The following is a 14926-nucleotide window of genomic DNA, read 5'->3' as shown; positions in this document are numbered from 1 at the left end:
TGCACCCCATAGATTTTTGGTTGTCGTGTTTTCATTGTCATTTGTTTCTAGGTATTTTTTGATTTCCCCTTTGATTTCTTCAGTGACCTCTTAGTTGTTTAGTTATTTAGTAGCATATTGTTTAGCCTCCATGTGTTTGTATTTTTTACAGATTTTTTCCTGTAATTGATATCTAGTCTCATAGCGTTCTGGTCAGAAAAGATACTTGACAGGATTTCAATTTTCTTAAATTTACCGAGGCTTGGTTTCTGACCCAAGATATGATCTATCCTGGAGAATGTTCCATGAGCACTTGAGAAGAATGTGTATTCTGTTGTTTTTGGATGGAATGTCCTATAAATATCAATTAAGTCCATCTTGTTTAATGTATCATTTAAAGCTTGTGTTTCCTTATTTATTTTCATTTTGGATGATCTGTCCATGGGTGAAAGTGGGGTGTTACAGTTCCCTACTATGATTGTGTTACTGTCAATTTCCCCTTTTATGGCTTTGTCATTACTCTGAACTCTTTTTCAAGTAGAATGCCTATTTCCGCTTCACTTGTTTGGTCTGGTGGGTTTTTACCTTGCTCCTTCATCTGCTGTGTGTTTCTCTGTCGTCTCATTTTGCTTAAATTAGTGTGTTTTCGGTCTCCTTTTCGCAGGCTGCAGGTTCTTTGTTCCCATTGTTTTTGGTGTCTGCCCCCAGTGGCTAAGGTTGGTTCAGTGGGTTGGTTAGGCTTCCTGGTACAGGGGACTGGTGCCTGTGTTCTGGTGAATGAGGCTGGATCTTGTCTTTCTGGTGGGCAGGACTGCGTCCAGTGGTGTTTCTTGGGGGTGTCTGTGACCTTATTATGATTTTAGGCAGCCTCTCTGCTAATGGGTGGGGTTGTGTTCCTGTCTTGCTAAATGTTTGGCATAGGGTGCCCAGCACTGGAGCTTGCTGGTCGTTGAGTGGAGGTGGGTCTTAGCGTTGAGGTGGAGATCTCTGGGAGAGCTTTCGCCATTTGATATTATGTGGAGCCGGGTGGTCTCTGATGGACCAATGTCCTGAACTCGGCTCTCCCACCTCAGAGGCACAGGCCTGACACCCAGCCAGAGCACCAAGACCCTGTCAGCCACATGGCTCAGAAAAAAAGGAAGAAAAAAAAGAAAGAAAGAAAATAAGAAGAAAGAAAAGAAAGTTATTAAAACTTAAAAAATTTTAATTATTAAAAATAAAAAAATTAAAACATAATTTAAAAAAAAGAAAGAAAGAAGAGGGCATCCAAACCAAAAAACAAATCCACCAATGATAGCTAGCGCTAAAAACTATACTAAGAAAAAAAAAACGGACAGACAGAACCCTAGGACAAATGGTAAAAGCAAAGCTATACAGACAAAATCACACAAGGAAGCATACACACTCACAAAAAGAGGAGGAAAAATATATATACCTATATATAAAAAAAAGGAAGAGAACAACCAAATCAATAAACAAATCTACCAATGACAATGAACTTTAAATACTAATCTAAGGTAAACATAAGACCAGAAACAAATTAGATGCAGAAAGCAAACCCCATTTCTACAGTTGCTCCCAAAGTCCACTGCCTCAATTTTGGGATGATGTGTTGTCTCTTCAGGTATTCCACAGATGCAGGGTGCATCAAGTTGATTGTGGAGATTTAATCCGCTGCTCCTGAGGCTGCTGGGAGAGATTTCCCTTTCTCTTCTTTGTTCGCACAGCTCCCGGGATTCAGCTTTGGATTTGGACCCGCCTCTGCATGTAGGTCGACTGAGGGCGCCTGTTCTTCTCTCAGACAGGACGCGGTTAAAGAAGCAGCTGCTTCGGGGGCCTGGCTCACTCAGGCCGGGGGGAGGGAGGGGTACGGATGTGGGGCGAGCCTGTGGCGGTAGAGGCCGGCGTGACGTTGCACCAGCCTGAGGCGCGCCGTGAGTTCTCCCGGGGAAGTTGTCCCTGGATCACGGGACCCTGGCAGTGGCGGGCTGCACAGGCTCCCCAGAAGGGGGGTGTGGATAGTGAGTGACCTGTGCTCGCACACAGGCTTCTCGGTGGCGGCGGCAGCAGCCTTAGCGTCTCATGCCCGTCTCTGGGGCTCCATTAAGCAGCGCTCTTAATCCCCTCTCCTTGCGCACCAGTAAACAAAGAGGCAAGAAAAAGTCTCTTGCCTCTTCGGCAGCTCCAGACTTTTTCCCGGACTCCCTCCCGGCTAGGCTAGCCGTGGCGCACTAACCCCTTCAGGCTGTGTTCACAGAGCCAACCCCAATCCTCTCCCTGCGCTCTGACCGAAGCCCGAGCCTCAGCTCCCAGCCCCGCCCGCGCCGGCGGGTGAGCAGACAAGCCTCTCGGGCTGGTGAGTGCTGGTCGGCCCCGATCCTCTGTGCGGGAATCTCTCCGCTTTGCCCTCCGCACCCCTGTTGCTGCGCTCTCCTCCGCGGCCCCGAAGCTTCCCTCCTCCGCCACCCGCAGTCTCCGCCCGCGAAGGGGCTTCCTAGTGTGTGGACACCTTTCCTCCTTCACAGCTCCCTCCCACTGGTGCAGGTCCCATCCCTATTCTTTTGTCTGTTTATTCTTTTTTCTTTTGCCCTACCCAGGTACGTGGGGGAGTTTCTTGCCTTTTGGGAGGTCTGAGGTCTCCTACCAGCGTTCAGTGGGTGTTCTGTAGGAGTTGCTCCACATGTAGATGTTATTTCTGATGTATCTGTGGGGAGGAAGGTGATCTCCACATCTCACTCCTCCACCATCCTGAAGGTCTCTCCCCTCCCTCCGATGTTTGTTTGCCTCCATTGACTAGAACGAACTTCCACGAGAGCAGAGTTTGTTTTGCTAAAGGTTGTACATCTGGTGCTTAAGAGGCACTCAAATATTTTTTGATTAAATCTTTCATAGGATTCGCTATAGCAGGTTTTTTGTAAGTAAAATTTTACTGGAATTCAGTCATGCTCATTCATTTCCATATCATCTATGGCTGCTTTCACACTATAATGCAGAGCTGAGGAAGTCCGAAAGGGTCCACGTAAGCCCACAAAGTCTCAAATATTTATTCAAAGTCTCAAATATTTACTATCTGGCTCCTTACAGAATGATTGCTGACCCCCAACAGCACTCACTTGTCCTTCATTTCTGAAGTTAAACTGCAAGTGCTCTAGGCACAGGAGTTAGGTCTTAATACTCCTGTGTATGTAAAACAGAAAACCTTTAAAATAGCTATCGAATAGATTTTCTTCTTCCAACATAAATTATTTCTGCTCAGTTAAATTCAAAGTTAGCATTTTCCATCCTCAGTGCATTTCTAGCAAGGCCAAAAGCAAAGGTTACCTGTGTTCAATAATTTGGGGGAGAGAGAGGAGAGATTCTGATGCTAAGTAGCAGCAAATTTTCACAATCATGACATCTTTAAAATGTGAATGCAACATAACAACTGGAAAGCTATTCCCTGATATGTTTCTAACAAATGATTTTGAGGTGAACCATAGTTATTTTCTCATTGTAAAAATCATTCTAACAATGTATCATGTTTTTAATGCCAGGCACATTATGGGTGCACAACAGTCATTGAATGGATCACTCTCCCATAAATAATCACTGTGCTCATCAATTTTTGCAAATTATAATTACCTGAAAAGGGGCATCAAGATTTATATCCCTGGGCTTCCCTGGTGGCGCAGTGGCTGAGAGTCCGCCTGCCGATGCATGGGACACAGGTTCGTGCCCCGCTCCGGGAGGATCCCACATGCCGCGGACCGGCTGGGCCCGTGAGCCATGGCCGCTGAGCCTGCGCGTCCGGAGCCTGTGCTCCGCAACGGGAGAGGCCACAACAGTGAGAGGCCCACGTACCGCAAAAAAAAAAAAAAAAAGATTTATATCCCTTTGCGAATTCTAAAATACACTCAGAATGTCTCAATCTTTTTTAAAAATAAAGCCTTTATTGTCATTCTTTCTCTTAAAAAAAAATTAATTTGCATAGTTATCATTGGTTCTAAGGAACTGAAGAATAAATGAATAATTCTAGGCATCATTTCAGCCCACTGTCTACCCCAGGTACAGAGGTAAGCAAATAGGATTTTCTCATATTATTGGATAAGATGTCTGTTATTTGGAAACATTGTAGTCCATGGACTAAGACACAAATAAGAAGAAAGAGCTAGGAATCTTATCTTTGCTAAGTTATTTTGAATAAGCAACAATATACACAATGATATACAATCATTTGAGAAAACTACTGTTTATTTAGAAAAAGGGTTACATGGGTAGAATTCATTAGATAAAAAAACTTTATTTTAAAAATGTCACTGTGAAACTTTTCCAGATTAAAGTTAAGCAATACAAAGCTCCTGTAGCTGTAGACTTAAAAGACAATTAACTTTCGATCCCCCCGCCCAGATTTTTCTAACATAATTACAAGAAAAAATGGCAAGGGACAAGGGAGTGCTGGTACCTTTTTTTTTTCTAACAGGTTTTAATGTCTTACACATAGTATATAAAATGATTCCTAGGCATTGCATAAGACACTGCTCCCACTTTGATTTTTACTAATATTAAAAACAGGCCAAATAATAAATTAAAACTGAGTTTTTAAATGAGGTAAATTCAAGAGGGTTCAATAATTGTTTATTTTCCATTTCAAACAATAAAAAGGAAGCATTTCAAATTGAAAAAAAAAAACTAAACTCAGGCAATATTTAGTTAACCTAAAGGGAAATTCTGTACATATGTAACCTTATTTGCTTCTTGGAAACTGTATACAGCACATTGTGCTAAAAATATGGAAGTTAATACTTTCAGCCATTTACTGAAAATAAACATGTAGAAACTAAGCAACAAGTTAAATACAATAATGCACAACTCAACAATTTTAAGTTTTCGGCATGGAGCAATAGAGCAGATCACTGAATAATTTAAGGAGATGCAAACGGGCCCTCTTCGTTCATAATTCTTGGCAATCTACTCAGGACAATAAATTTCTGGTCACAGCTGAACAATTTCATTCCAATCTCATCTGAAAGAAACAAAGTGATTATATTGATAGATAAGAAAGGCATTGGTAGGGGGCAGGGAGGAAGGAGAGGGGATGGATGGAAGGGGGAAGGAGGGACAGATGAAAGGAGGCGGGAGGGAGGGAGGGAAGAAGGGAGGAGAGGAGGAGGAGGAAGGAAGGAAGATTTAAGAAAATCAATGAGTTCTGTCAATAACAAAGGCTTGAATTAAGTCCCTAAATAAGGATGAAATATTTGTGTATTTCTTATTGCCTATTCTTAGAAACCACTAAAGATAGGTACATTATGATGAATTTAAAAAAAAACAAACCACAGAACATTTTGTCTGTGAGAGAGGGAAAGGGGGGGTGGGGGGAGGGGAGGGAGGAAAAAATGAAATAGAATTCCACAGGGACAAGCAATAGCTTGTCAAAAGTAAACAGAACACATAACCGTGAAAAGGAACCAATTTTACCTGATCAACAAAAAAAGAGAAAAATGACATCACATTTTTCACAAGGACATGATTTTAATAGTTACTTATATTAAGATGCAATGTCTGCTAAATTATAAAAATTGCTTTAAAAATATATTGACTTAATTATACTCATTTCCTTTCCTTTATGTATTGACATTTTTCAAATACTGCATATTGAAATAAATTCAAAACATGATCATTACAACATGTGGCAAATAGTTTCATATCTGCCTAACATTGTTCTCATTCAAATTTTAATCTAATGCTTAACGCATTAAACTTTATTGATGAAAATACTACATTCACATATTTCATTAAAACCAGAGCTAGAAGGGCCTTAGAAAATAATCACACTTGCATGATATGCTGACAAATAATTTACATATCGTTTCTATACAGTATTCTGTTCACACCATGTATAATCTTGACATTACCAATTATAATTATAGATACATTAATGTTGAACTTACAGTTTTAATACTTAAAAATCATTGTTCCTGTTCATCACTGATGAATGGATAAACAAAATGTGGTACACATCCATACAATGGAATAGTATTCAGTTATAAAAAGAAATCAATTTCTGATACATGCTACAACATGGATGAACCTTGAAAACATGATGCTAAGTGAAAGAAGCCACATATAACAAAAGGCCACATATTGCATGATTCCATTTTTATGAAATGTCCAAAACAGGCAAATCCATCGAGACAGAAAATACATTAGTTGTTTCCAGAGGCTGCAGGAAGGAGAGAATTGCAGGTGACTGCTAACAGATGCAGGGTCTCTTCTGAGGGTGATGGAGATGTTCTGGAATTACTGGTGATGGTTACAACACAGGGATATACGAAAAACCACTTTTAAATGGAATATTTTATAAGAACTTCATCTCAATTTTTTTTAGCTGCAAAAAAAGTCAATGTTCCAATAAAGAGAATCACGGTATCAGCATGATCATAATTAGAATAAAAAATGCCTATTATGAAAATGTCATAATTACTGGGCAAGGGAAATTCTGATGACACATTTAAGGGCACATTAAAGGATAAAACTGCTATTGCTGTTAAAACATGTGAAGATGATCTTTCCCAGGAACTGAAATTAAAATTTTTACAAGAAGCCAAAATCCTCAAGCAATATAATCATCCCCATATTGTCAAACTTATCAAAGTTCGCACACAAATACAGTCTATCTACATGATTAAGGAACTGGTTCCAGGAGTCGATTTCCTCTCCTTTCTGAGAAAGAAGGATGAACTAAAACAGTTAGTGACATTTTCATTAGATGCTGCTTCTGGATGGCAAATCTCGAGTAAACATTGTATACACAGGAACCTTGCTGCAAGAAACTGCCTGGAGGTGAAAATAATGTTCTGAAAATCAGTGACTTTGGAATGTCTCATCAAGAGGATGGTAGTGTGTATTCATCTTCTGATTTAAAGCAGATTCCCATTAAATGGACAGCACCAGAAGCTCTTAATTATAGGAGATATCGTTCTGAGAGTGACGCATGGAGCTGTGGCATCCTCCTCTAGGAGACCTTCAGCTTAGGGGTCTGTCCATACCCTGGAATGACAAATCAGCAAGCACAAGAGCAAGTGGAAAGAAGATACTAGATGTCAGTCTCTCAGCAGTAACCAGAACATATTTATAAAATAATGAAGTCTTGGGATTACAAACTTGAAAACCACCCCAAGTTCAGTGAACTTCAGAAAGAACTGCCATCAAGAAGAAAGTCACATAGTGATGAAACAGCACCAAATTCAGACTTCAGGACTCTATCTTCCAGCAGAGTAATATTTTATTCTCATTAATAATAAGTTTATATCACCTTACCTGGAATATTCTTCTTCTTGTTTATTAACTAGTTTTTTAAATATGTGCAACTTTAACCATTGTAATAAGAAAGCACAGGTTCTAAATGCAAGAGATCCCTCAAATCTATCTTTTCACATCTAGGACTGTTTATGTTTCTCAAAGGGTTTCTACTTCAGGCTCAGTTCAGAGTTGACTGTCCTCCATCCTAGACACCTCTACTCTCTCAGTGCTATAAACTGCATTGGTAATACCATCTGTGCAGGATACACTCCAACAAAAGGTGGCCTTCCACTATGCTAAGACAAGATTACATTTGTAAACATCACTTCCTATTGGGAATTATCTGGACAACTTTTAGTAAGGTTGTCATTTCCCTCTGTTCCACCATGCCCTCCTCCTTTGTCAGGGCATCAGAAAACTATGCATGAAATGCCCTCAAAGAGTACCCTTTCAGGGTTGAGGAAGTTGATTTTAAATGATGTTACTTTATAGACAGCTGTGACAGCAAGAACGAAGTCTGAAACGTTAGGTCTGGGTGAAAGAGCAGCTAGACTGGTGATCAAAATAGAGAAGAAAGGCAAATAGAAAATCAGCCTTATTATCAGAGCCATGCCTTTATAAACACACACACACTTTCTATTTTTATGATCAAAAAGGTCCTAAGAAATGTTTCAATAGTTCATAGACTCCTCATAAAAGAACCCTCTGGGGCTTCCCTGGTGGCGCAGTGGTTGAGAGTCCGCCTGCCGATGCAGGGGACACGGGTTCGTGCCCCGGTCCGGGTGGATCCCACATGCCGCGGAGCAGCTGGGCCCGTGAGCCATTGCCGCTGAGCCTGCGCGTCCGGAGCCTGTGCTCCGCAACGGGAGAGGCCACAACAGTGAGAGGCCTGCGTACCGCGAAAAAAAAAAAAGAACCCTCTGGATGGCAACAAAATTTATTTAGAGAAACTATAAAATACAAGCCCAGTGAATTAAAAAATTATTCCTGGTTAATCCTAGTACGTGTACACATACACACACAGGCACGCACATGCCAAGTACAAAGGTACACACGGATGAAGTTGACAGAAGAGTCCAATGAACATTTACAAGAAAGAAAGAAGTTCCAGGAGAAAGATATAGGGACAGCCATCCTAATTCCACTTTACTCCTTCATTTACCCTTAAACTGCTGCCTAGCAATTCTTATCATAGCAAACACACTTCCTGAGGTATCCCAAGTGGATAAAATGGAACAGTTAAAACTAGGATTCTACTGAACTGAATCTCAGCATACCCAGGGGTGCCTCTCAAGATAAATGTGTTTGTGAGGAATATGTGTCACACTCAAGGGTAAATGTGGCATGGGAGCCTTTTGGAAGTGCTCATGCCTACATCCAGATAAAGAACAGCACAGCACCTGAATGAAAATTTGGTCTGCCTTAAGTGGAAGAAAGGAAATAGAAAATCCCTCCTGTTCTCTCCAACTGTTTGGTGCCTATGAATATCAGTGTACAGAACTCACTGATACTTTAAAGGATGATAATGAAGAGAAAAATAGTTTAGGTCTATCATTTCAATCTCCTAACAAGACTTTTTTACACATTTAATGATTGCTACATACAGACCCAGATGAAAGTATAATAAACCTGGCCTCAAAAAATATGTTGCAGCACACAAAGCAACTTCTTAAACAGTATACTATCAAATGCTATAAATACACTGAACCTTCTTCTGGGGGCAAAAATAGTCAGTGATGTTTCTCCTCAATTCCAAAGAGATATAGTTAATACTCCTGTACATAGCTCTCCATGTAAAGTTAAGAGTATCTGAAACATAGCAGGTAATAAAGAAAAATACTTGATTGTTTGATTAGAAGGAAGAGATGAAGTTACTGCCTTCAACAAGACCACAATCTAAGGAGAGGGATATGTAACACATTCATATATACATAGGAATCAGTGACTAGGACTCTACAGGCAAGCTGACACACACGTGTAAGCAATGGGAAACTACTGAGGAAGATACTTAATTGAACACTTCCTACTCCAACACATATTATTACCAGCATCTAGGACTGTGTCTCAACATGGTAACACATTCCTAAAATAAGCAAACTTGGAGCAGTTAGGAGGTCAGTTTCCAAGTATGGACTGAAGAAGAAAGGCTCAGAACAGGAATTACAAAATCGATTGCTTACAGGGGCTACTATAAAATGGAAACAAATGGAAGTGAGCTGGGTGGGGCCTGAATGAGGTAAACTACAAAAAAAGACCCACTCTATTTAAGGGGAACAAGCACCTAGGCAGGTCTAGCTGACCGTTGCCATGCAGAAATCAGGACACAATGTTGCCAGATGTTCCAGTTCTTCAAAAGAAAATGAAATTTGGATTTTGTCAACTCTTCTGATTTTTAAAGGCAACCTTTTTTTTTAATGTTAAATATTGTGCAAGGCCAAGAAGGTATGTCTAATAAGCCACATTCTGCCTAAGGGCTGAGAATTTGCAACCCTGGGTTTAAACGATAAGAGTTAGGTTACACGTAAGAGACCAGAGGTGAGAGACAGACCTGTAAAATATATTATTAGGCTTCACTGGAGTATTAGAATAGGAATGTAGTATACTACAAATGCAGATGGATAGGATAGAGTTAATTGCTAATATTCTTTGAAATTAAGAACCAAGAATCCAGAATCAAAGTGCAAGAAGACTGAGCTTCTCAAAACCTAGAAGCAAGTCTCAGTTTAGCAGTGTCTGGTTCACAAAAGGACTCTCAAAAGTTAGCTGAACTCAGTGAATTGAGGACCACACATATCAATTTACAATTGCGAAGCTAAAGAATGCTTCTAAGTGGAAATTTTTCATAGACAGGGATTTTTGAAGATTAAACTAGGGGAAACAGTTAAAGGCAAAGCAGCTAGTAGTGTTCAAGAGACTAAATCAAGGAAAGAGTAGATGAATTTGGACGAAGACATTAGCAATAACGAGTAACAGGAGATACAGAGAACAAGCAAAAAGGATTTTGCAACAAAACATTATGAAACAGGAAAAGAAGACTCTGGAAGGAATTTAATCTGGGTCACATTTATATATTGTATTTTCTTAACTCTAACATGATCATTTTAATGTTTTTGAAATCAAGGTGATACATACAAATCAATGTCATTTCTCTATCCACTTTTCTCAAAAAACAGTTCTAGAAACCAACAATGAATCTTACAATTAATGACATCTCTGACTCATGGAAATGTGACATGTGTAGCAGTTCTCCTTTCTGTAGAATATAAAATAAATTAAAAAGGGAGCAGGGAGCAGCAGATTTGAAGTAGCCTAAAGGTAAATGGTGCCAATAAGAAATGATAAGACCTCTAAATGAAAAGGAAGAACCACATAAAGACTTGACCAACCCTAGAAGGTATCCAACAGAAGGCAGCCACAGAACAGCCCAAAAAAAGGGAAAAAATCAACCGGTGCCTCACAAAGAGTCTACCCAAGAAGAGAGTAAAGGGAGATGTCCAAAATCACAATGAAATTGTCGACGACAATGACTGGCCCACTGCTAATGAAGATATAAGAGGCAGAGTGTTTTTGTTTTCTTTAATAAGGAGACCAGGTGAAAGCAAGAAGTAAAAAGCAAAACGCCAAACTGAAACGAAGGTTATGGTGAAGAATAAAAAAAGAAGATTAAGAGTTTATGGACTGGGGAAGACAGCTAGTGGTTAGGGTGGGCAATGGCTAGAATTTAAGAATAGGTAATAATATTTCTTTTATAATCTTTCTAATTTTAAAAAATCTACTGAATTCTAAATGCTCTCTCATAATTCTCATCCACCCTTCTGTAATACTTAGATAACAAGCACAAAATAACAGAACAGAAAAAGCACACTATTTGTCAAGAAGTTACCTACCTGGCAACCTCAAATCCCTGCTTTGCAGCCAAAATAAACAGGACAAAATCCATACTCTAAAGCTCACACCTTTATACAAAACAGGCTCTCAGACATTTCTCACTCTTAAACAACTGTAAACCGCCTTGGCTATCTATCCAGTTTCATTAGAAGATTAGAAGCAGCAAATAATATTAGGAGGAGGGTAGAGAAAGCAAGTATACTTGATATCATTAAAAAGTGACAGCTAATATGGAAACCAGAAAATTGTTGATTCTTCAACAACTTCTAATACAGCCATCTCAAACCATTAAATGTAGAGGGCAAATCATCCTACATACACCTCAATAATCCTAAGGCATCACACCAAACAATAACTATTCAAGTGATGATCTGAGTGCTCAGAAAAGATTATATTAAGGTTCTGAACAGTCCGTCCACATACAATTTATTTAAGATGGATAAAACACTTTTAAAATCTCACATAAGGCATAACTACTTTGAAAACAAAGTTGCATATTTTAAATTCCAGAACTAAAAGTACAGACCATATTTTTGGCTTTGCAAAACATGGGCAGTGGTAGAAAGAGAGGCAGGAAACTTAAAACAAAACTCTGGATAACGTGTCTGCATGAAAGGCAAAAAGAAGATCAGAGAACACTGAAGGGCAAGAAGACCTATGTTTGCATATTGGTGTGTCAGCTAATATCTCTGTCACCCTCTTCTACTTAACCTCTTAGAGTCTCAGTTTCTTCATCTGTAAAATGCAGATACCACCATCACCTACAAGGTACTTTAAAAAAGTAACTATCCAGAGAAGATGGGAATGAGTGGTGAAGAGAAAGCCAGATGTTTTTAAATACATCTTGGTGCTTTAAAAAAAAAAAAAAGGCGTAGCTAACAGCAAGCTTAAAATGAAAACAGCTTAAAAATAACCGGGAATCTTGTCTCGCATCTTTACCCAAAGACCTGACCATTATATTTAGGTGAAAAACTCTAGCTGTATCTTGCAAAATGGATCTAGTTTCTTCAACATTATCAGACCTCATTTTATATTTCTATCTTTAAATGAAAAGAGGTGAGAGAACACTCACCTTGATTGAAAGTCTTCATTATCTGTGCTTGTCCGAGGACTTATGAGTAGATGACAAATTAAGGGAAAACAACTTTTGGGGGGAAAAAAAGAATGCTGTCTCATCTTTTAGTATAATCCCTCAGCTTGCAGGCCTAATTGGCTCTTACCAGCCTGGTAGCCTCAAACTCTACCAGCTCTTCTCATCTGCCACATCATCTTGCCCTGCTACTCCCCATGCCCCCAGCCCAAGGGACTCTCTGTTCCCTTTCTTCCTCTCGGTGGTAGAGCCAGAGGGACTTTAAATCCCTTGATGGCATAAAACAATCTCAGTCACCAAAGAAGTTTAAAAAACAATCAAGTCTCCCATTTCCACGTTTTGTACATCTGAGAGGGTTAACTGGAGAGACCATTTAAAAGGTAGTAAGTCCTTGAGCATTTAGACCACATACTACAAGGGTACAATTCTAAATAAGACCAGTATCAAAGCTTTCCATTATACTGATTAAAAACATCAATAAGATGAAAAGGATATTGTTTCTTCTCTTCCTTTCCTCCTGAACTGTCCCGTTTCTCTTTCTTTTCTATCTTTTCTTTATCATGCCTGGACTCCTATAACGAATGGTGGAATTAGTTGGGGAAGGGAAAACCAAATATAAAAATCAGCTCAAAATCTCTTTTCATCACTCACCAGTCATAAATTTTTCTTCAAACTTATTTAATATGACACCAAAAGCACAAGCAACAAAAGAAAAAAACTGGACTTCATCAAAAGTAAAAACTTTCATGCATCAAAGAACACTATCAAGAAAGTGAAAACACAACCTACAGAACAGGAGAAAATATTTGTATATCATATATCTCATAAGTGTCTAATATCAAGACTACGTAAAGAATTCTTACAACTGAGCAACAAAAAGACAAACAATCCAATTAAAAAATGGCCAAAGCATCTGAATAGATTTCTCCAAAGAAGATATACAAATGGCCAACAAGTACATGAAAAGATGCTCGACATCATTAGTCATTAAGAAAATACAAAATCAAAACAACAATGAGATACTACTTTACACCCACTAGGATGGCTACAATAAAAACTAAATAAATAAAAATAAAAACAGAAACAGAAAATAACAAGTGTTGGCAAGGATGTAGGGAAATTGGCACCCTCATACATTGCTGGTAGAAATGTAAACTGTGCAGCCACTGTGGAAAACAGTTTGGCGGTTCCTCAAAAAGCTAAACATAGCATTACCATATAACCCAGATATTCCACTCCTGGGTATATACACAAGATCATTGAAAACAGGTATTCAAACAAATACTTCATAGCAGCACACCAATGTTCATAGCAGCACAATTCACAATAGCCAAAAGGTGGAAAACAAGACAAAAGTCCATCAAGTGACGAGTGGATGAACAAGTATGGTATATTCGTAAAATGGAATATTACTTAGCCATGAAAAGAAATGAAGTACTGATACATGTAACACCATGAAGAATCTCAAAAACATTATGCTAAGTGAAAGAAGTCAGACACAAAAGGCCACATTATAATACAGTTCCACTTATATGAAACAGCCAAAGTTTTTGATAAGTCCACAGAGACAGAAAGCAGATTCGTAGTTGCCGGGGGGTGGGGGTGGGGAAGGGGTGATGGAGAATGACTGCTTAATGAGTATGTGGTTTCCCTTTGGGGTGATGAAAATGTTCTTGAACTAGACAGAAATGATGAGTGCAAACACTGCAAATATACTAAATGCCACTGAATGGTACATTTTAAAATGGTTAATTTTATGTGAATTTTACCTCAATTTAAAAAATACTTATTTAAAAGGAGCAGCCTCCCTTTTAAAACGATCACCTTATAATTTTCCAAAACTGCTTTTAAGAACTATGAATATATGGCATATATGTTGAATATATATCATAATGATGCTTTGTAAACACTTTACACTTTAGTAATGGCTTGCTTACTTTATGGCAGATGCATCAGATGTATTCTATCATCCATTAGTATCTAAGAGAATGCACACTATACTTAATTTTAAAATCAAATATGAGTTGTGAACACATAAGTTTATTAGGAAAAAATGTTATAAAAATGTGTTTAAAAATCAGAATTAATAAAGACTTTATAACAGTGTGATGATCAGGGAGAATACATGCGACCATATTTTAACCTCATGAATGAAGAGAAACTAAAAGAACTGTTGTCAGAGAAAAAAGAAAACACGAAAAGAAAGGCTGAAACTCAATGAAAAGAAGTAGCTGGGAGTGGAATGGAGAGGAAGGGAATTTCAGAGGTAAACTAATTCCACCCTCCCAGTAATTTGGGACTGAACTGGCTCAAGTTCTCCAAGATAACCTGCCCTCCCCCAAAGCCTCCTCTTCCTGCCCCCAAATAATTAACAAAAGACTACTTGACTACAAAAAAACCTCAGTATTTGCTAAATTTTCTAATGGGTGATTTTCTAAGAAAAAGTATATTGTTCTTTTTGTTCTTGTAATTTACCTTTTTGCCACCAGAGGAGATTTTATCCATTTTTTCAGATTTAAATGAGTCACCGCCTTTTTCTTTGCCTGACGATTTTGACTTATTTTTTTCCTTGTCTTTCTCATTTGGATAAGGAGACTCACACGGACTCTCACTTTTGTGTTTTGAAACCCCCACTAAAATTATAAAAGAGAATCATGAAAGCCTTTTCCAATTCAGTTTGATGACTGCTTG

At 38.8% G+C, this 14926-nt stretch overlaps 1 protein-coding gene and 1 pseudogene across 2 annotated transcripts in view; one reads left to right on the top strand and one right to left on the bottom strand.

The window, feature by feature from the left end:
- Positions 1-4191: 4191 nt before the first annotated feature.
- Positions 4192-14926, bottom strand: part of THOC2 (THO complex subunit 2) — a 103320-nt gene continuing 92585 nt past the window's right edge. Inside the window, exons 36-39 of one of the 2 annotated variants that reach the window (XM_060137394.1) lie at positions 14711-14868; positions 12731-12807; positions 12218-12263; positions 4192-7005 (exon numbers count right to left, since the gene is read on the bottom strand). In XM_060137394.1, the coding sequence (XP_059993377.1) occupies positions 12236-12263; positions 12731-12807; positions 14711-14868 (263 nt within the window). In that variant the 3' untranslated portion in view covers positions 4192-7005; positions 12218-12235. Of the gene's footprint in view, positions 7006-12217; positions 12264-12499; positions 12808-14710; positions 14869-14926 lie in introns of those variants that run through there. The other variant, XM_060137395.1, reaches the window with a different exon arrangement.
- Positions 6436-7253, top strand: LOC132513062 (tyrosine-protein kinase Fer-like; annotated as a pseudogene).

The sequence above is a fragment of the Lagenorhynchus albirostris genome, chromosome X (assembly GCF_949774975.1).
Source record: "Lagenorhynchus albirostris chromosome X, mLagAlb1.1, whole genome shotgun sequence".
Classification (NCBI taxonomy): Eukaryota; Metazoa; Chordata; class Mammalia; order Artiodactyla; family Delphinidae; genus Lagenorhynchus; species Lagenorhynchus albirostris.
This window is presented reverse-complemented; position numbering and strand designations above follow the sequence as displayed.